The sequence below is a fragment of the Camarhynchus parvulus genome, chromosome 13 (genome assembly GCF_901933205.1).
Source record: "Camarhynchus parvulus chromosome 13, STF_HiC, whole genome shotgun sequence".
Lineage (NCBI taxonomy): Eukaryota > Metazoa > Chordata > Aves > Passeriformes > Thraupidae > Camarhynchus > Camarhynchus parvulus.
The window spans coordinates 2,904,062-2,925,209 of NC_044583.1; the positions used below are offsets into that span (position 1 = coordinate 2,904,062).

A 21,148-nucleotide genomic window follows, 5' to 3' on the forward strand; every position below is an offset into this window, starting at 1 on the left:
TTTTCGAATGGGAGCTCTACCACAGCAGCCCATCCTGGGGACCCACAGGAACTTAAATTGGTCTGACCAATGGTAAAACAGGATCATGTGGCCAAGGCAAGCTTGGGATGGCTGCTGAATGAGGCAAGGTGCAAAATAGGATGGACCAGGGTGATGGATAAATGCAGGAGCCAGGGGAGTCTCTCCAAACGTTGTCCAGGTTTGGACTGGGATCTTGCAGGGAGCTCCTGGTCACAGGCTGCCCATCCTGGCTGTTATCAGTGGCTCCCATGTGGTTATCAGGCTGCACACTGTGCTGCCTCTGTGGCTTCTGCTGAAACCCATCCCAAACCTCTTTGCTCTGAAAATCAGAAATCTTTTCATCTTCAGCCCCACAACTCTCAGTTTGGAGATTTCACAAGATTTTCTAACAGCTTCTCTCCTTCCACGTGTCTCTTAGTAGCAATTATACCCCCTTCAGCCCTGTTCTGATACCTAAATGAGACCACATTTAGGTAGCTTCCTCTCATGAGATAATCCTCCTTTCTTTGACTGTTGTAGTCATTTTCCACACCAGTTTCAGTTCCTTGGAAAGATAAGGGAAAAGATTTTCAGAGTTGTGGCTGGAATTTCAGGCTTAAGATCAATGGGCCTTTTGTTTTGAAATCCAATTCAGTGGGCTTTTAAGAACATGTCTGATCATTACTGTGAGCATCTCAAAGTTTGGAGCCCCAGCCTGTAATCCAGCTACGAAACAACAACTCCGCTGACTCCAAGAACTTGTACAAACATTTATAATCAACGGGAGGCAAGCTAAGAGCCATTCAAACAAGAGATAAGATTAGTAGCTGGAGTGGCTGGGCTGCAATTGTTATTGTGCAAGTCAAAGAAAAGGCTGTCACACACAGAGGATATTGCCAAGCAAGATTCATTTGAGTCGCCGAGTCATTCTTCTCTCACCCGCTGTCTGAATTCTCCTGCAGATCTGCTCAGGATGTGTGTGATCTGCTGGGTTAGGGGGTGACTGAGTTTAGACTTTTTTCCAAGTTGTGTCAGATATTTCCCTTGGTGCTGTTCTTGTCCAGCAAGAACTCTTTCCAGCATGGGAAAGGGAAGTTCAGAGAACTTCCTGTGCTGTGGCGATGGGAGCTGGAGCATTGAAGCACCAAAGCCAAGCTGCTGTTGCCATCTCTCAGATGCAGAGCACTCAGAAGGCTTTTACAGCCACGGGGGGGTGTCTGGGGCTGGGTGAAGGCTCAGAGCAGCCCCTGAACAGGAACCTGTAACAGGATGGTGAAAGCTCCCTTTGCTTTGCATCTGGCTCCTCCTTGGAGCCTGCCTTTGGAGAGAGGAGTTCAGCATGGCTTGTCCACTGCTGTGGGGCATTGCTTACCCTGTGAACAAGCCCCATCGTGTGCAGCAAACAAGAAACCAGCACACAACATATGAAAGTCATTTAGGAAGATGGGAATGATGAGCGGCACACACAATAGCGTTGCTATTAGGATCTGTCGATCCTAATTAAAAAAATACTTCTCAATGAAAATTATTTATAAAAAGAAATCACAGTGACCCTAAATCAAATTATTTGTGAATGGTTTTTAGTCTCCCAGATCAGTTAAAACTCCTGTGTTAGTCACTGGACGTCATCCAAGCTACATGCTGAATGAATAACATCCCTGCCAAATTTCATTTTTTTTTCACCCTCACCCAGTTTGGCACAGGACAGTTAAAGTCATTTTTCTAAATATCTTTCAGAACATCAAGCGACTGTAAAATAACAATGGGAAAGCTTGGCCACGGACAACTGCAGCCCTCCAGTTGGAACCGCTTCTCTCCAAGAGAGCAGCTCCACTCCCTTGGATGATCTGTTTTGGGGCAGCACCCAAGCAAGGATTCCTCCACGGGGGAACTGCAGGGTCACTGCCTGAGGGATAACCCTGCCAGGGAGCCTGCCTTCCAGCTGTTCCACAGTGGGGCAGGGCTGCATCCACACTGGCCCTGGGCACTGGGTTGGTGTCTTTTTGGCCACCTGCTAGAGGGTGACATCCCGAGGACATGTCAGCCATTCCTTGTCCACAGCGGCAGTTTCCATGGTGAGCTGTAACGACGCCGCTTTTGCTCACTCTTCAGAAACTAAAAACAAACAAGAAAGAAAGAAAGAAAGAAAGAAGGGATCAGTGACTGCACAATGGCAGAACAAGTTCTTGCTTCTTGTGTCTGCAAATATAAAGGGCTAATTCTTCTAAGCATTATGTGATGTCCTATCCAAGTGAATTAAGTTTGGGATTGTTTTCACCATGGCTTGTTCCGACTCCAGTGTGCTTTCTCTTCTCCTTTGACTGGCCTGCAAGTAACCCTCTGCCCTTTTGCCAGCTGGCTTCCCCCTCATTTGTTCTTTCTGACCATGGAGGTGTCGTCACCTGCAGAGAGCGAGGACCCTCTCCAGCTCTTGGTTCTCAGAGACATTAAGGGGGAAGCATGGTTCTTCAGCTCCCCACATAATCCAGGAAGTGCTGGCTGGTGTTGAAAGCTAGCAACAAATGGCAACCAAATTCCAATCTTGCTGGCTTTCAGTGAGAATAATTTATAAACCCAGGGCTCTCTGCTCCTTGTCTCCCAAGGAGGAGCAAGGACTAGAGCCCAGCAGTTTGCAGCAGTTAGCAAAGGCTGTGTCACCCGTGTATGTGACTGCCTGCTTCCCAGTATCCAGGTGGCTTCTTTGCCTCCAGTTGAACTGGTGTGGTGCCTGGGTGGGCCTCCCCCTTCTCTTCCCATGGCAGCCCATGGCATTGGCTGGGAAGGTGCTCTGTCCACAGGGATGTCCAGGTTGGTGGGCATAGCTGGCTCACAGGCACAGCTGCTCTGGCTCCTGTGACCAGCTGGTTCATCCTTTTATTATGATGACAGCACCTCCTGGTTTTGCTGTTTGATTCCTCTTGTTTTCATGCTGCCTTGCTGCTGTCTCAGGGCTGTGCCCAGCTGGTCCTGTTGTTCCTCCAGCCATGACTGCTGGTTCTGGACTTGCACAGCCATGCAGCAAAGCAGCTGACACCCTCTCTGCTCCTGCTTTTCCTTCTGGGCTCATGGACATGCTGGGGGTTGTGGGCTGTGAATCCATGCCCTCAAGGCACGTTTTTGGGAAGTGTGCTTTAGAAAGCACTGGCTGGCACTGTCTGCAGCATTCTGGGTTTCTCAGCTTTGCCTGATAGAGGTGCATCCCCCTCCCGTGCCACAATGCCTGCTTTGCCCTGCCATTAATTTGCAGCCTCTAAAGCTGTTGGATCACACCAGGTGGGGTCCCTAATGTGCCCAAGAGCAGTCCAGCTGGTGCAGGGTCCCAGAGGAGAAAAGGGTGGGAAAAGGCAGAGAGAAGTCTTGGCTCCAGAGACTCCAAGGTACGAGTGTGCCTGGGACCTCCACACCTCCTGCTCCAGCCAGGGGAGCTTTCTGGCCATTTGTAACTTCTGGGTTTGAGGTTAATACCCCAGCCCCTCCCCAATGCAGCTTTTTGCAGGCTGTGCTTCTTTCTCAGATTACTTTAAACCCCCTTTCCTTAAAAAGTATGTGAGGATGTTGGAATAGATCTTTTGCAATCTGTTCCCAGGGAGCAAGGGCGCTCATAGAGCTGGGGTGGAATGGGCTGACTGCTTCCATGTGGGACCAAAGAAACCCCAAACATCTGCAAGGATGAGAAGGAAGATACAGAACAAATCATCATTTTGAAATGAGATTCAGAACAAATCACAGTTTACCAGTTTTGCATCCAAGAGAAGGATGCTTTGACATTTTCTTTTGCCCAGAAGTTTTTCTCTGAAGATGCTGACCTGGCTGTTGCCACTGGGAGAGGATGCAGCGAGTCCTCTGCTCTCAGGTGGGCTGGCTGCTGCCAGCATGACACAGTGCTGTGGTTTGACCCCAAATGGCAGCTCAGCACCATCATCCACTCGCTCACTCCCCCCTGATGGGATGGGAGAGAGAATCAGAAGGAGGAAAGTGAGACAAACTGGCAGCTGAGATAAAGAGAGTTAGGGAAAGCAAAAGCTACATGCACCAGCAAAGCAAAGCAAGGAATCTGTTGCCTCCTGCCATTGCAGGAAGGTGTTCAGGCACCCCCACGACAGCAGAGCTGTGTGCTCTGGGATGAGCTGCACCAAGGGAAATACAGGTTGGGTATTAGGAAGAAGTTTTTTACAGAAAGGGTGATAAAGTTCTGGAATGTTCTGCCCAGGGAGGTGGTGGAGTCCCCATCCCTGGGTGTGTTTAACAAAGCCTGGATGTGGCACTGGGTGCCAGGGTTTAGTTGAGGTGTTGGGGCTGGGTTGGGCTTGATCTTGAAGGTCTCTTCCAACCCAGTGATTCTGTGGATTCTGTGGATATCCCTTGGGTCAGTGGAGCCAGCTATCCTGGCTGTGTCCCCTCCCAGCTCCTTGTGCACCCCCAGCCTGCTCACTGGTGGGGTGATATGAGAAGCAGAAAAGGCCTTGGCTCTGTGTAAGCCCTGCTCAGCAACAACAAAAACATCTCTGTGTTATCAGCCATGTTTTCAGCACAAATCCAAAGCACAGCCCCATAGCAGCCACTGGGAAGAAAATTAATTCTACCCCAGCCACAAGCAGCACACAGAATCCCAGCTCCCCATCCTCTGTGGGGTTTGGTTTATATGACTCTGAAAGGAAAACTCTCCCGAAACTCACACAAGGAACAAACTGCAGCAGTGCAGATGGAGCTGTGCAGTGCAGACAGGGGCTGGATTGCAAGGAGCTGATGTTCCTAAGGTGGAACCTCTTGCTGCATGCAGATAATTGTCTCCCTGGACCCTGCACTAGTGATTTTAGTGGCCCTGGTTTTGAATCCTCTTTTCCTGTGGTGGTAAGCAGCAGCCACAAGGCTAATGGGTGTATTCAAGACTTGTTCTAGCAGTGTTAAGCTCATTGCAGAGGCTCAGGACCTGTCTTTTGGCTCCTGGGGGCAAATGTGTGTGTGTGTGTGTGAGTGAGTGAATGCAGCCCTGCAGGCACAGCTGATACCTAAAGCAGTAATTTCAAGGATGCTACATAAACCCAGGAATAGAGTAATACCTACCTGGAGGAGAGCAGAGGCACTGGAACTTAATTTAAACTTTTCCAACTCCCCTCCCTCCCAATTCTAAGATAAATGGACAAAATCATGCCCTGGAAGCTCTTGTGGAGCCCAGCCAGAGATGAGCAGGAAGGAGCCAAAGGCATTTCCACAGCTTGTCTGGCTGTGCAGGAGGCTTGGAGAGGTGTTTATAAACACCTTTTCTGCTCACAGTGCTCTTGGCCCCTCTCTGGCTCATGGCCAGGCATGGCCCTGCTCCAAGCTTGTTTTGCAGTGTTTCATCCCCCATGCTTTGCCTTGGTGCTGAGGCTGAGCAGGGGCTTGCCCTGGGAGAGGTCCATGCTCCCAGAGAGGGTGTGAGCTGCTGTGCCAGTCCAGGAGACAGGAATTGCCCCCTTCAGAGCTATTCCTGGAGGTGGCTCTGAGCTTTCACGCTGGCCCTGTGCTTGGTCTTGCTCTGTCTGGGACAGGTGATGTGTCCCAGGAGGTTGATCTTTCTCCAGGGCTGGGCCTGGGGTGGGGCAGGGATCCCACAGCCCAGTGGGGTGGGCACAGAGCCAGGCAGGGGTCCCACAGCCCAGTGGGGTGGGCACAGAGCCAGGCAGGGGTCCCACAGCCCAGTGGAGTGGGCACAGAGCCAGGCAGGGCACCTGCTGCTCTGCCCAATGCTGGTGCTGATGCTGTTTGGCAGTCTCATCATCAGGACAGGAATCTGGTTGGGTCGCTGGGATGAAAACACTTGGTTGACTGTAAACAAACCTATTTACACAGATACTTCTCAGCTTGGCCTGGAGAAGGAGGGAACTTTGGTCCAGAAGAATTTATAGCTTGTAACTTCTGAACTCCTCGTTGTGCACACATGAGAACAACCAAGGCTTCTCATCTCACCACAGCAGCTGGCTATGGTGGCAAAACCTGATTAGAGGAGATACAAGATGATCTCTGAATGTGATTTTGTGGAGTGAGGGGTAACAGGGTGAGTGTTTGAAGCCGTTCTTCAGGTATTGCAGCACTGCTCTGTCCTTCTGTGGCCCAGCCAGGTGTCCTGCCCCACACCTGGGAGGAGGCATCTGCTGGACCCCAGTCCCTGTCGTTTCCAGAAGGACAAAGCTGTTCTTTAGGCCATGCTCCAGTGCCTGCCCTGGTAGGAAGTCACAGCTGTCCTTCAAGGAGGATGGAGATCTCAGCTGTGCTGGCCCATGGAGGTATGGCCAGCTTTGCATTCCTCCTGTGGGAGGTGAGAGGGGCTGCCACAGCTGGGAGGTAGGTGTGATATCACCCTATGAAGGTCCATAGTTTTCCATAGAGGAAGAGAAAAGCCAACTTGGCTTCTCATTTTAAGCTTTACCAAGAAGAGAAGGGCTGTGGTGTGGGGTTATCTAAGGCAGCAGAGTCACTTGTCATTCACAAGGTGGTGGGGTTGATTCCTGCCAGCCCTGAGGTGAAGAGAGGCCCAGCTCACAACTGCAGGGTCCTGTGAGCCTCACCTGGGTGCTGTGACAAGAGTCAGGCACTGTTCCTTTTCTGTAAGTGACTTCCCATGGGCAGCATTAAGAAATGTTGTTCTGTAGCAGGGGAATGTCTCAAAGTTTATTCAGTAATTATTTAACATTTGCCTTTATCTCTTTCAGAGCTGCTCTGGGAGTGTTTTCTGGAGCATCATTGTGGCCCTGGGTGGGATTCCTTTCTGTCCTGTTGAAACCTGTCTGGGATTTGGAAACCTGGGATTCCTGCTCTCTGTGGCTTATCCAGAGACTACCAGCTCAAAAAAGTTGTCCCAGAACTCATCCCAGTGTTTTGGATTTTGCTGAAGAGATGTACAATTGAAAACCTCTTAGTCCATAAGCCAGACCCTTACCACAGAGGCAACATCTTTTTGCTTTTCCCTCAAAGATGCCATGAGTAAAATGATGAAGGTACTGAATTTTTCCATGCTCTGGTTTCTCACAGAGCAAATTGGCTGCAGAGTCCACTCTGGCTTGGTGTCAGAGGGGAAAAACCTTCACTTTTATGAGGTAATTCCTTGTTCTGCTTTTAGACCCACAGGTCCCAGCTGGGGCTGTGCAATAGCCCTGCAGGAGACTGAAGGACTGAAGGAGCACAGACTGGATCACACCAGGAGGAGGAGAAAACCTTGGCTCCCCTAAATCCTGCTGCTGGGAGAGCAGGAATTGCCTGGTGCCAGCACAGAATGCACCCAGCACAGCAAGAAGTTCTTCTCCCTCCCCAGGGGCCATGAGGGGGTTTCAGCCTCTCACAGTGTCTAGATAGAGGAGCTGGTTTGAGGATATTGCTTATGGGAATATTTTGGGAACTCATTAAAAAGAGAATTAGAGACCAGCCCTGGTGTGATTGAGATAACATGGTGTGTAAATGTGCAGGAAACATGAAAATCCTCTCAATAATTAAATTCAATTAATTGTTTTACAGCTGCTCAGCAAATACCATGAGGTTCAGGTGGGGAGATGCAGTGCTGGGATTCCACAAGGTTTGGATGGAGCAGGTAAGGGACTGTGGTGTGCGGAGCACGTGGTTTGTGTTGGAGAGGAAAATTATTTACAAAGCAGAAGCATTGGCGAACTGGCTTTGCTGGAGACCTGTGGGGCAGTCTGCAGGCAGCACAGCAGCAACAGCACAGCAGCGCAGCCCCTTGTTCTGGGGAAAGCAGTGCAGGGGGCTGGGGAGGAAAGGGGTTCTGGCCCCTGTGAGAGGGGGTTAATTCTACATCTCAGTATGAAAGGCCTGACAGCAAATGGCATCATAAAACAGATGCTTTAATAAGACAGAATAAAAGGAAGGATCTATAATGGCTTGAGGAACCAAAAAGGAAGAACTTCTCTCCAGGGAAGGGATATGTGCAGCACTGGGGAAAATCCATCCTGGGTCCATCCCACGCTGCACAAGTGCAGGGTGCTCTGCATCTGAGGGGGCAGGAGGCTTACTTGCCCTTGATATTTCACTTTTCACTCTGCCTTGTTTAAACAGATATTTTATGAAGCCTTTTGCTGTTGGATATTTCTCACTGAGACTGGAGAGACCCCCACACCACCTCCTTCCCCACCCAGCCCAGGGAGTGTCCCTGAGGAAATGGGTGGGCTTGTTGGGGGACTAGGGACACACTGCTCCCCTCAGAGCAGAGCCAAGGCTCTGCTGCCTCCCTGAGCCATCCCCAGCCTGGGGAAACAGGAGGGTTGTGCCAGATCCCTGCTCTGAAGTGCCTCACTCGGGTCCCCACTGCTTCCCTGCATGAAGAAGCAGTGACTCCTGGAAGGGAACAGCAGTGCTGTGTGTTGTGTCAGGGGCAGCCAGCATTATCCTGCTAGCTGGGGGCTCAGAAACAGCCATGCCAGACCGGGTAGAGCTCACATATCCCAGAGTCTCAGGGTCCTGGCAGGGGCAGTGGGATGGGAACCCAGTGGGATGCTCCTGGCTGGTGCCTGCTTGCACCATGACTGTTGTCAGCAGCAGGTCAGGGTGACCACAGCCCCACTGGGCTCAGCCTCATCAACCCCAAACAATGAAGGACCCCTGTGCCCATGCTGTGTGCTCTCCTGGGGATACACCACCTCCTGAGGAAGAAACACCACCTGGATATTCACCTCAGCCTCCCAAGCTGCACTGTAGGGCCCCTGGCCTGTGTGACATGCCCCACTGAGGGGACTTTGGCTCTGTCACCTTTCTACCTGCCCTCCAGGTAGATTTTACCCATTATCTCAGCCCTAAACTTCCTCTCAGACAGACTAAACGAGACCACCTCCCATCATCCCTCCTTTTAATGCCCATGTCCCTGCCCCAGTGAGTCTGTGTGTGTGATCCAGCCTCCAGGAGAGGGGAGAGAGGCAGGAGCAGCACCCCTGGGGCAGGTAAGGCAGGTGATGGCAGTGCCCCATCACTCCTGCAGCAAGCAGAGCCTCTCACTGAAGCCTCTGTCTTGTCAGAGCTGGCCTGGCATCCTTCCTCTCGGGGTCTCTGCTGCTCACAGTGACCCCAAGATGTGTTAGAAAGTCTCTTTTCCCAGCCTGGTGGTCAAAGAAGGAGTCAGAACTCTTCAGTTCTTGGTCTCAAGGTTGTTTACTGTTTCTTATCTATAGAATTTCTTCTCCTGTCCAGCCGAGGTCCGCTCAGCAAGACAGTCCAGGCACTCTGCCTGCCCCTGGGGCAGTGTTATCTTTTTATACTAAAAACTACCTGTACAATATTTACAATGACTTCCCAATACCTATCACCTGTGTTAGACAGTGAGCTTCTACTCTAAACCAATCTAAAAGTGCCAACATCACCCAGAAGATGGAGGCCAAGAAGAAGAAGAAGGAGAAAGGCTGGACACGCCCAGATTCCTCCATCTTGCTCCCTGAACCCCCATTCTAAAAACCCCAAAAAATCTATTTTTCACCCCATGATAAATTCACTGTCATTCTACTTAAACTGTCGTGGCTTGCAGATCTTCATCTAAGGTTGGTAACTTGCTCCAGGGGTCATAATCAAACCCACAGGTGTCTTGGGCTCTGTGCCAGGGTCTCTGAGCCCCCTAGCAGGGGTCTTGGCAGTCCAGGACAGCCAGAAGGATATCCTGTGTTCTGACACTTCCCAGGGGATGAATTTTGGGTGAGGAAATGCAAATTGCTGTCCCTGGCTGTGCAGGGTTAATCTCAGTGCAGATGCACGTGGTGCTGTGTAGGAACATTGCGGGGGGTAGCACAGTTGGGACGGACGGAGATCAGAGATCTCTGCAGCCAGGTCAGGAATTTGGGGTTCATTGCAAAGGGCCTGGGTGCAGGGCCCTGCTGGGAGCTGCCAGCCACAGCTCAGAGCAGGCTGAGAGAAGAGAGGGGGAGAGAGGATGAGAGGGTGAGAGAGTAAGAGGGGCAAAAGAGCAAAGTTCCCATTACAATACAATAAATCTTCTTCTGTGCTGAATATTCTAATTCTCACTAACCAATCTAATACAAGATACAAATCCTACAGCATTTACTTACAGGCTATAAGAATCACTACATTACCATACTGTGTTACATTTTAAACCCTAAAAACTCCTCTTTGGACCCTTCTGCCAAGCTGTAGGGTCTGCTCTGACCCTTGGAGCTGTCTGCAAGCAGAGGGTGTTGTTTCATCAAAAGGGGATAACCCTCAGCTGGCCACACCATTGTTTTCTAGTTGTTCAGTAACTAAGTTATCTCAAAGCTTCCTTTCATTTCAATCTCACTTACAGTTTCCATATTCTCAAAATCTTTTGCCTGGCAATCATATTTATAAAGCTTTCCTGTTTCATCTTCCCCAGCAGTGCTGCCTGTGTCCTGAGCTCCAGGCAGGAGGTGCTCAGCAAAGGGCTGAGGAGGGAGCTGCAGCCTGGGAAGGCAGCGTGGCCTTGGGTGGTCGGGAGAGTCTGGAGGTGCCTGGGAGGGAGGATCCAGCACGTGCACGTGTGTGCCCACGGATCACACAGGGAGATGCAGCAGATGAGCTGCCTCGCTCTATTTGTAACCTCCCACTGCTGTTGCACAGGCTTTGCAAGGAGGAGAAGGAGCTGAAAATGGAGCTGAAAATGGAAACTTGAGGCTCAGATGCTTGGAGGGGCTCAGAAGCCCGACTGAACCCATCACTCCCCAGGGAAGCAGGAGCTTCTGTTCCTCCTGGGTGCTGTGTCTTGCTCTCATGCTCAGCACAGAGTGAGACATTCATGCTCCACCTTGGAGCAAAAGTCATTTTCATTAACTTATTGAGGAAAGGAGACATAAAGACACAATTTAATTGCAAACCACAAGATTACAGTGTGAGATGAAGCGAGGAAAGAGTGAGGGAGAAAAAGGAAAACCAACTTGGTCTAATTTTTTGATTTGCACCCCTTTAGCTGGCTGAGGGAGAGCTGGGTGAGGACATGGCAGCACCATGGTGTTCCCTGGTGGGTGGGATCCAGCATTCAGGATCTGGTTTGGACAGTCCCAGTGGCTGCAGCCTGGCCACTGGTGGGTGCTGGAGGAGAGCCTGGTGTGCAGGGAGCCATGGACACCAGTCCTGTGGATTTCCTGCCTGGATTCAGCACCTGCTGCCCTGGGTGTTGCTTTTGGAGAATGCAGGATGGTCTTGGGAAGTGCATGGTAACAGGAGAGCACAAGGAGAGCAAACAGGGCTCCTCTTCAGCCCCTCACATGCAGCAGCCTGGGACAGCCCACCCCTGACCTCATCCCAGCTCTCCTTGCAAAGGGCAGGATGGAAAGGTGAGGGATGAGGCTCCAGAACCCCTCAAATCCCTCTGGCTTCCTGCTGAAACTGCTAATTAAAGAGCCCATTTCACCAAACTAATTTTTTTCTGATGTGAAAACTTTTCCATAAGGAACTAGTCCTGAATCCACCAACTCATTTCACATTTATTTTAAATCTCAGCTTTATATTGTGTAGTTTCCTCCAGGGCTTGATTATCTTCTCAGTAAAAGCTCTGTTGTTCTGGTTTGTGGGACCTATATTTAGCCTTGCCCTCAGGTCTGTGCACCTCTCAGTACAGGGCTCAGATGCTGCCACCCGAGCTCCTGGGCTTTCCTATTTATTTGGATCTATTAAACAAGTTATCATTTCTGTAATATCAAGGGCATTTTCCAGCCACAGGCTGCCCACAAGCAGTAACTTGTTGCTGCAGAAATGGTCTCCTGGATCTCAGAAGTAATTTGGAGAGGGTCTCTTGTCTAACAATGGCAAATTATATTTTAAATTTAAATTTAAATTTATTTATAAATTTAAATTTAAACGGGGAATCAAGGGCAAAGCCAAAGAGCCTTGTCCCTCTCTTTTATTGTGATGGTATCTCAAGTCCTCATTCCCCATGTTTCCTACATGTGTAATAAGGCATACACCCACTCAGCATATTTTTACATAAAAATACACAAAACAGGCAAAAGTGGGAGGGGACTTTGCCTATGAAGAGAATTCAGAAGTGCACAGACATACCTGATGCCCTGGTATGGCTGCAATTGTTATTTGATACACAGGGGGGTGTAAGGAGGTTGTGTGGAGAGAAAAGAGAGAGAGAGAGAGGGAAACATCCGAGTGGCTGGCAGCGAAATCCAGCCCAGGGAGAATCTCTGGGATGGAGGGGTCTCTCAGGCTGGGATACACGGTCCTGTGGGGAGCATTGCTCCCACTGGTGCCATTTTTCACCCTGGCATCTTTTTGGTGACAGTGCCTGGGCACTGCTGTCCTTCTGGGGGACACAAAAAGCTGCCTGGCTGATCATCAGCTCCCTGCCAGTGTCCAGCTCTGCCAGTGCCACCAGAGGAACCCTGTGGCTCTGGGCAGTGGTGCCCTGCAGAGGCTCCTCCACCCTGAGTGAAGCCCTGGAGCTGCTGTAAATGTGTTGGATGCAGCTGTATCCAAGGAACGAGCGTGCGAGCCAAGGCACGCGACAGGAATGATCCACGAGCAGAATCTGGGCGCTGGAACATCTGATTGGAAGGCTGGGAGGAAAAAGGGAAGGCTGAATTGTTTATGGTTTGTTTTTCATTCATCATTCCTGCTTGTGTGGGTGGACAAGGAGTGAATGAGTTTCTCGGGGAGGGCAGCAAATAAAAGAGGCACACATTTCCTTGAAGGATGAGTAGATTTTTTTCCTTCCTACTGCCGAGGTGAATATGTCACAAAGGGGCTGGAGGGAACCCCAACAGCTTCTCTCTCAGGTGGAGGAAACCACTTCCTCTTGATTTTTTCCCTTTGATCACCATATGCCAAGAGATAAAAAGCTTCTTGGGGTGGGTTTCATCATAACAAAGTCCTGCTTTTTTTCTCCCTACAGCAAATGCTCTCAGCTTTTCTTTGGACTGTTGAGCATCTCCTGGGATTACAGTGGGTTGATGCTCTCCTAGCTGAGAGAAGGGTGGGTGGCTGGATCAGGCCTCTGTGCCAGGATGGTCCATTTCTGACAGCATTGGTGCCTACAGCTACAACCCTCATTTCTGCCTTCCCCTGGTCTGGAAGTTGACATTAACAGGCAGGAGATGTGTAGATGTAGATGATTTTTAAGGTTTCTTCCAATCCCAGCCATTCTCTGATTCTGTGGTTAGTCAATGTCCAGGCTGGAGTCTCAGACTGAGTGTTGGGCTTTGCTTTTTCCACACAGTTCCTGTGTTCATCATTAATCACCTGCTTTTCTCATTTCACCTGAGGCTGTGGTGGTGTCCCCCTGGTGCCAGGAGTCTGGTGTGTCCTGGGGAAGGGCTGGCTCCTGCCCTACATGATGCTCTCCATGGGCATCCCCAAAATGAACAATCCAAATCCTTGCAGGGAAGACCTGGAGATGGGAAAACCTGGTTGCAATGGGTTTGTTGGCATTTGTGGGGCTTTTGTGAAACACCTGATCGTTGCAGGGAGGGAATGTCCCATAGGGAGGGAAAGCAACCTTCCCTTGGCTGGGGTATGGGATGTGTCTCCTGTATTTGCCATCTTCACACCAGCAGGCTTGAGGCTCCCTGCAGGGATCCAGGATAGAGCTGGTGCTGGGAAGGGCTGGGGGAGGTGGGGGCCACCCCTGCAATGCATGCATGGTTCTGAGGCTGGCCTGAAATGGGCAACAGCTTAGCACAGCCCCGTGCTGGGTAACACAGGGAATGGCTGCACCTGTCCTTGGCTGGGTATCAGGGAAAGGATCTTCCCTCAGAGGGTGCTGGGGGGCACTGAACAGGGAATGGGCACAGCCCCAAGGCTGGCAGAGCTCCAGGAGCATTTGGAAATGCTCTCAGGCACAGGGTGGGATTGTTGGGATGTCCTGTGCAGAGCCAGGTGTTGGAGTCAATGCTTCCCCTTCCAGCTCAGCACGTTCTGTGACTCTGTGCTCTGTTCCTCCTTCCACCAAAAGCCCCACATGGGATTTGCAGGAGCACAACTTCAACTTTCACAGAGGATGCTGAGCATCTGCAACCTGTGGAGGGTGCTGAAGAAGGACAGCCTGCCTGCCTGTGCTGCTGAGGTCAACACCAGTCCTTGCAGAAGAGCTGCAGGGCTCCCTGAGGGAGGGAGGGACACTGGGACACTGCCTGTGCACCAGGCAGGGCTCTGTGCCAGGAGCTCCCTTGGCAGAGGCCAAGACAGACCTGAGAGGTGCTTTGTTTTCAGGCATCTCTGGGAAATTACAGGAACAAAATTTAAGGAGGTAAAAGAAAAACCAGCCCCCACAGCACTTGCCTGAGGAATGAAAACCTCTGATGGTGCTGCTGAACTCTGGGGTCCTACAGACAGGGTGGAATCCAGGCTGAGATCAGATTCCCCATCCCTGTGCCAGGATGGCAAATATGGTGGGGCTTCACAGCAGGGAGTGAGGGGAGAGATGGGCTTTGGATAAATTAAAGCAGACCACAGACCTCCTGGGTTCCCTGCCCAAAGTTCTCCTTAACTGAAGGAAAATATTTTTAAATCGGTTATTTAGGCATCATTCTCTCAAAGTCAGTGTTCAGGTTGCTCTGGTAACTGCACCAAGGACCTTGCTTTATTTATTTCATGTGTCAAAATGCCCAAGGACCTGTAGAAAATAATGATTTTCCATTTATATGGGAAGAACAGCATAAAGGAGGGAGAGGGATTTAGTCCTAAACAATTTCTGACATGAAAAGAGAAAAGCAAGTGTCTCAAGTGATGAAAACCAGGTGACTTTGCCTGGTGAAGAGTTAGGCTGAACAACAGAAAAAATACTGCTAAAAGGAGATGTGACCAGTGCCCTTTTTTGAGTCTAAGTGTTCTGGACTTCAAAATGCCCCAAAGACAAAGAAAACCCTCATTTTTCTAAATTTCCCCAGAGGCCTCACAGGTACCTTACACTGAATTTCTCAGTGGGAGAACTGCTGTGGTCTCGCTGGGATTTCAGCCTGCAAAAACAGACAAGGATTAGCAACTCAGCTGCCTGGGCATGAAAGTGCCCTTTCTGCTGAGAGCCAGGGCAGAGCAGGCGAGCTCCAGATCAAGTTATGCTATCGGGTATCTCCTTCCTTTTCAGGCAGAACCTCAGTTGCTGTCTGAGCAAAATGATAGGGAAAGGGGAAATTCCACAGAGATTTATGTCAAAAGATGAGAGAAGTCAGGTGGTTTCCCTGCTCCTCTGAGCAGCTTCCTGAATTTAAAATATTGCTCTTCCCTCTGCTGTGGGAAACACTTCTGGTCCCTTCGACCTCCCCCTGCATTTCTCTGCAGTTGGGCATGGTCACCAATCGGGGGAAAAGAGAAAGCCTTCAGAAACATCTGAGACCAAAAAGCCACAGAAAATCACGCTTAGCGGGAGAAATGTGTACAAGAAAGAAATAGTCCCTGAGCCCTGCTGTGTGCGCGCTGCGGGGCTCCGGGTGCACCACGGCCCCGCAATGGTAACGCCGCTCTGAGAGCGTTCCCAGAGAGGGAAGAGCGGCGCTCCGGGCTGGCAGCAGGAGCTGCAGAGCCCCGGGTGCGTGTGCGGGGGCTGTGCCCTCGTGTGCCAGCGGTGGGACAGCGCTGCCTGCCGCCCCGAGCCGGGCAAACACGAGGAGAGGCTACGCCCCATGCCTGGGCTGGGCTGGGCACAACGGCTCTGCTCCCTTCTTTTTCCTGATGGTTCTGGCTGCGCTATGTTAAATGGAAAGTAAATCCCGATCCTGCCATCTGTGCTCCTCTGCTCTCATTGATGGGCTCAAAGACCCAGCTCTTGTCATCCCTTGAGGTTTGCTCGGGGGTTTCCCTGGGGCTCTAAAGGCTCTGGGGACATTGCAGTCTGTGCCCAGAGCCATCGCCCTCCCGCCTCCAGGTCGCCTCCGTGGGATGGGACTATGGCCGCTCCCCTTCAACGCAGAATCCAGTGCAACAACAAGCACCACAAAATCCCCTGCTGCTGCTAACTGAGCATCTCAGCTCCCTCCCGCACTGCCTGGGTAAGCGAGGCTTTGGGAGCGCAGATGCTTCAGGATCAGCCTCGAGAATAAACCCAAAAAAGCACCTTTTGGAGCTTAAAGCGACTCCTCCTGAAAGCCACTGCAGGGAAAAGCATTTGTTTATTAACGAGAGGCTGCAGGAACGGGGCATGAAAGGCGGCTTTGTCTCCCCGGCCGCTGCGTGTTCCGTTTGTCAATATGTTAATGCCTTTCCTTCAGATGTGCAGGGAATCTCGGGCACAAATCTCCCAGCTCCATAAAACCATCGGGCAAAGAGGAATCCCCGGCTCGCGGGCCCTGCGCATCGCGGAACCCCCGTGTCACCTGCAGCCGCCCCCAAATGAGCGCATCTTTGGTTTGCTCTGCGGGGAAAAGGGGGGTTCTGCGAACGCCTGGGGGCCTGCCGAGGGGCCGGCTGCATGGCCGGGGGGAGGGAGCGCGGTCTGCCTCCATCGCCGAGGACCCCCAGGGACGCGGGGATCCCCGCCGCAGCGGGCATCCCCCGGGGGGGAGTCCCCGGGCAGGGAATCACCTTTCCGGGGGGTTGCAGGGTCAGCATCCCGGGGGCAGGGGCGGCTTTGGAGCATCCCGCCTCCTCCCCGCGCCGCGCCGCGCCAGTGCCTGTGCCGGTGCCGCGCCGCGGCCGCGCCGCGCCAGGCCGTGCCGGTGCCGTGCCCTGCCGTGCCGCTCCGTGCAGGTGCCGTGCCGCCCCGCCGCCGTGCCGTGCCGTGCCGTGCCGTGCCGTGCCGTGCCGTGCCGTGCCGCCCCGCGTCGCGCCGCTCCGCTCCGCCCCGCCGCGCCCGCCGCGCCGCAGCCCCGCAGCCCGGCCCCGCAGCCCGGCCGCCGCCGCAGGGCCGGCGGGCAGCGAGCGGCAGCCGGCGGCATGAGGCGCGACCCGGCGCCCGGCTTCTCCATGCTGCTCTTCGGCGTCTCCCTCGCCTGCTACTCGCCCAGCCTCAAGTCGGTGCAGGACCAGGCGTACACGGCGGCGGTGGTGCTGGAGGGCAAGGTGCAGTCCGTGGGCCCCCCCGCCGGCGGCAATGACAGCCGCGGCGCCGGGCCCGCCGGGGGTGTCCTGGTCAAGGTGCTCGACCTGTGGCCCCTTAACAGCGGGGGACTGCAGCGGGAGCAGCTCATCAGCGTGGGCTCCAAGGCGCCCTGCTTCAAAGTGAAGCGCAACCACCGCTACATCTTCTTCCTGGAGCCCACCGAGGAGCCGCTCGTCTTCCGCACCGCCTTCCCTCCGCTCGACACCAGCGGCAAGAACTTCAAGCGGGACGTGGAGCGGATCCTCTGCGCCGACTGCGGTACGGGCCGCGCCGCGGCGGCGGGGGGCGGCGGGGGGCGATGGCGGAGCGGCGGCGGGGGGCGATGGCGGAGCGGCCGCGGGGGAGCGCTGGCCCGCGTCCCGGGCAGCCGCGGGGCGACAGGTCCGTACCGCTCGGACCTGCGGGGGACAGGTGCCCGGCGATCGCCTCCCCACTTCAGCCCCGGTGGGCCCCGGGAGCCGCGCCTGCACCGGGGGAGATCGATGCGATGCGATGCCATGCGATGCGATGCGATGCGATGCGATGCGATGGATACGATACGATGCGCTCCGCGCGGCCCGGCCGCCGCAGCCGCGCTGCCCCCATCCCCGGGCCCGGGGCTCCTCGCTCTCCCGGCTCAAGGTCCCGCAGCCCCGGCCCGGCTCCGCGCCAGCAGCGCAGCCCCGGGCCCGGTGCGGGGAGTGCCCGCAGCCCGCGGCCGCCCGGCGCTCGGCGGTGCCGCGCGGGAGCCCCGCTCTGAGCGCGGTCCCGGTGCCCCGGTGCCTCTCCCCTCGGGGGTCTCGGCCGTGGCAGCCCTGCCGGGAAAGCTGCCGGCCTGTGGGGGCTCCGGCGGCTCCGGCCGCGACCCCCGCCCCGGGTGCATTCCCTGCTGCGGAGGGGGCCGGGCCCGGGATGCGGGGCTGGGACAGGGGCAGCGCTCCAGGTGTGCCCTAAGAGCCGGGAAGTTTTGCGTCTTCCAAAATAACGGCCTCGCGGGGGGGAAGTTGGTTTTTCTTTTGTTCGTTCCGCGCATTTCGGTGTCTCCGATCACGGCTCTCGTGCGGTGGCTCGTGCTGTTCTTCCAGCACCTCTGGAAACGCGGTTATGAAATGACTTCAACGGGAAGCGCCCGCCGGAGCGTCCCTGCTTTTGTTCCTGGGTTTTCCTTGCTGTCCTCTGGCAGGTGAACACCTGCGAAGGGCTGGGCGGTGGGGACCGGGCGAGGACAATGCCTGCATTTTCCCAGGGTTTGGATCAGAGCTGACAAAAATGCGCGGCTGGCCCTTCATCCAGCCTGAATGCTGGATACTGTGTCACAAAATCTGGAGAAGGATGGTGTTAACCCGGAGAGCTCTGAGCGCCGTGCCCTCAGCAGGGGTTTGGATTCCTCGTGTTTGCTGTGTTACGAGGATACACAGGGTGTAGCTCCAGGGAATCCAGGCTCCCCGCTCAATGTCAGTACACTGCATCCTCATCAGGCTAATTGGCCTTTTGCCTCATTAAAAGCAAGGTACTTTGTCAAGTTATACTTAGCTCTGTAATGACCAGATGTGTACTGCTCTGTGGTGGTTGGTGTTGTGGTATTAACTGGGTGTTTCTGGGCCAAATACTCTGCCATTCGGGACTGCTGACCCCGCATTGTGAAAGCCAGACCTGCCTCTTTTTTTAGTTATCCAAAAGATAAATTTAGAAGCTTGTGTTTCCTGGGAGAAAGGTGGAACCTTGCATATCATAATATGTTGTTGAGGAAAATGGGCTAGGACTGTGTGCAAGAAAACTAATTTGGGAGACACTAATTTCATGTGCATCTGTATATGGGCCATCGTGGACAGAGAGGATTTAGTGAAAGAGCTGTGGTAGAGACAAGAGGAAAGTAAATGGGGGAATTTCTCAGGACTGTGGTCTCGCTGTCAGGGGAAAACACAGCAAAAGGTATGTGGCTTTTATTGTTTTTAGGTTTTTTTTAAATCAAAAAGGATTCTGAACTTGTGCATCCCTGAATAGCAGGGTTTGACTTGAAGGGGAACAGAGGCTGCTCCGTGGCATCCTGGCTCAGGCCCAAAGCGTTAATGTGTGGGCTGATGTAACAACAAGTTAAGGGTTGTCATTCTGTCGTGACACCTCCTTGGAGCTGATGCTTTTGTTTCTGTGTGGCTCTGATGGGCTGATTCGGCTCCCTGGCTGAGGGACACTGCAGATTTGTGGGAGCCTCATCTCAGCAGAGCTCGATGGCAGATTCCAAAGGAAAAATAAAATCTGGTGGTTGGGAAATGTCATAGCTGTGGTTTGGTTTGGTGATGAAGATGAAATAGGAGCCTCAGCTTGCTGAACTGGTGGTTCCCTGAGCACTTCATGCTCTTGGTCCAGCTGGGAGGTTACTTCTGAAGGTGACTTTCCTGGCAGGAAAGTCTGATTTGTAGCACCCGAGCTGCTGGAAAGGTGTGGGAACTGAGAACCCGTGGTTTGCCTTCCTGCTCTGTTTGTGCTGGAAGGGGAGATCCAAAAGGGTGCAGGGGTATTTCCCATTCTTGCTGCACACAGGGGTGCTGAGAACTCCAGAGCTGGCCGGGGGTGAATGTCCAGGCACAAGGAGCACTCTGAGGGACAGCTGGGCTGTGTGAGGGATGTGACAGAGCTGGGGGACAGATGCTGGGGTCACTTCTGAGTGGGAAGGGAGGACCCTGTGGCTCTGATCGCTCCAATCCCCCCACTCCCAAAGATGGAGGCCTCACAGGACCATCTTCTCCCTGCTCTGGCTCTGTGCCTGGGTCTGTTTTCCAGTGATTCATCCCCTTCTCACTGGCTAAGATGCTGTGTGTCTCCTGCTCTTGCTGCGTGCCAAGGTCTGGGATGCGATGCAGGACCAGACCTGTGATGGGAGCATCCATGTCCCTCTCCAAGGAGCAGTCTCTGCTGTTTGCACATCTCACTTAGAGGAGAGAAACTGGGTGCTGAGACTCTGCACAGGACCTAGACCCTCTCTGAGCAGAGCCAGGAGGACTGAGGTGAGAGAAGGATGGCCTGGGGTGTGGGGGACAGAGCAGGAATGCCAGTCTGAGTGCCTGCTGTGTGTGGGGTCTGAGCTGGGCAGCTTCTTGTGTGCCCCCTGAGCAGAGATCCAGGGAGGGGATTCTCACTTTGGCCATCTCACTGCTGGGCAGGCTCTGAAGGCTGGAACTTCCCCACCTGCAGACCCCAGAGGGGTGCAGCCTCTGCAGCTCTGCCCAGCCATGGTTTTCATCCCTCTGGCACACAGGGAGCAGCTGGTCCTGGGGCCTGGCATCCTGCAGGTCTCACCACCCACTTGTCCATCTTGAAACGTCTTTTGCACTGGGAGTATTATTGGGTTTTTTTCATGCTGTTATATAACGATTCCTGTTATTGCTTCTCCTCCTGTCTCTTTTCTTTGTATCTTCTAGCTCCTTAATTTTGGATGGTCTCATATCTCCTTTGTGCCTACACACACAGATCAAGGAGGAAATAGGTGCAAGGCACGGTGCTGGGTCTCACTGGTGAAGGAGCTGGCAGCATTATCCCCACTGGAACAACTCCTGATCTGAATCCAGAAAGGGGCCTGTGGCCCTCATCCTCCTGGTCTTTAGGGGTACCTTGTGTCAGCATCTCCTGCCCACTCTGCCTGAGTACCCTCTACCTGTGTGAAACATTTATGTGCAGATATTTTGTACACAGGAGAGCGGGGATTTAACCTGTCCAGGCTCTCTGCTTTCACAGAGGAACAAATGTCTCCCTGCCTCCATATGCAGTGAGTTGCAAAGTAGCTTTAATTAGAGCTCCTACGTCTCCTGAAGCACCTCACCGAAAACGCTGCTGAGCTCCAGGACGAGCTCTGCCACTCGCCTGTAGGATTAGCTAGCTTAGCCTGGGCAGGTAATCTGGTGGTGGCAGATCCCTGGGAGGATTTGCAGGCAGAGGACCTGTTGTTGTAGCTGGTACTTCTTGTGAGATGAGGTATTTATTTTATTTTATTTCCAGTCTGAAGGTGTCTTGGTCCCAGTGGGAATCGGGAACGTGCTGGGGCTGTGGCATTGGCCTCAGTGGCCACATAATGCTGGGAGCTGTTTATCCTGGAGCCAGGTTGCTTGGAGCTGGCCTGTGAGGGGAGGAGGGAGGCCGGATTTTGAAGTGCCCGCTGGAAAATACAGCCCTCTGGATTACAGTGTAGGTGTT

The 21,148-nt window shown here is 53.2% G+C and overlaps 1 protein-coding gene across 1 annotated transcript in view; it reads left to right on the top strand.

Annotated features, from left to right (window-relative positions):
• The first annotated feature begins 16,812 nt into the window (after positions 1 to 16,812).
• NRG2 (neuregulin 2) overlaps positions 16,813 to 21,148 on the top strand; it is a 158,870-nt gene continuing 154,534 nt past the window's right edge. The window contains exon 1 of the mRNA XM_030957411.1: positions 16,813 to 17,239. Coding sequence (XP_030813271.1) covers positions 16,816 to 17,239 — 424 coding nt within the window. The 5' untranslated portion in view covers positions 16,813 to 16,815. The remainder of the gene's footprint in view (positions 17,240 to 21,148) is intronic.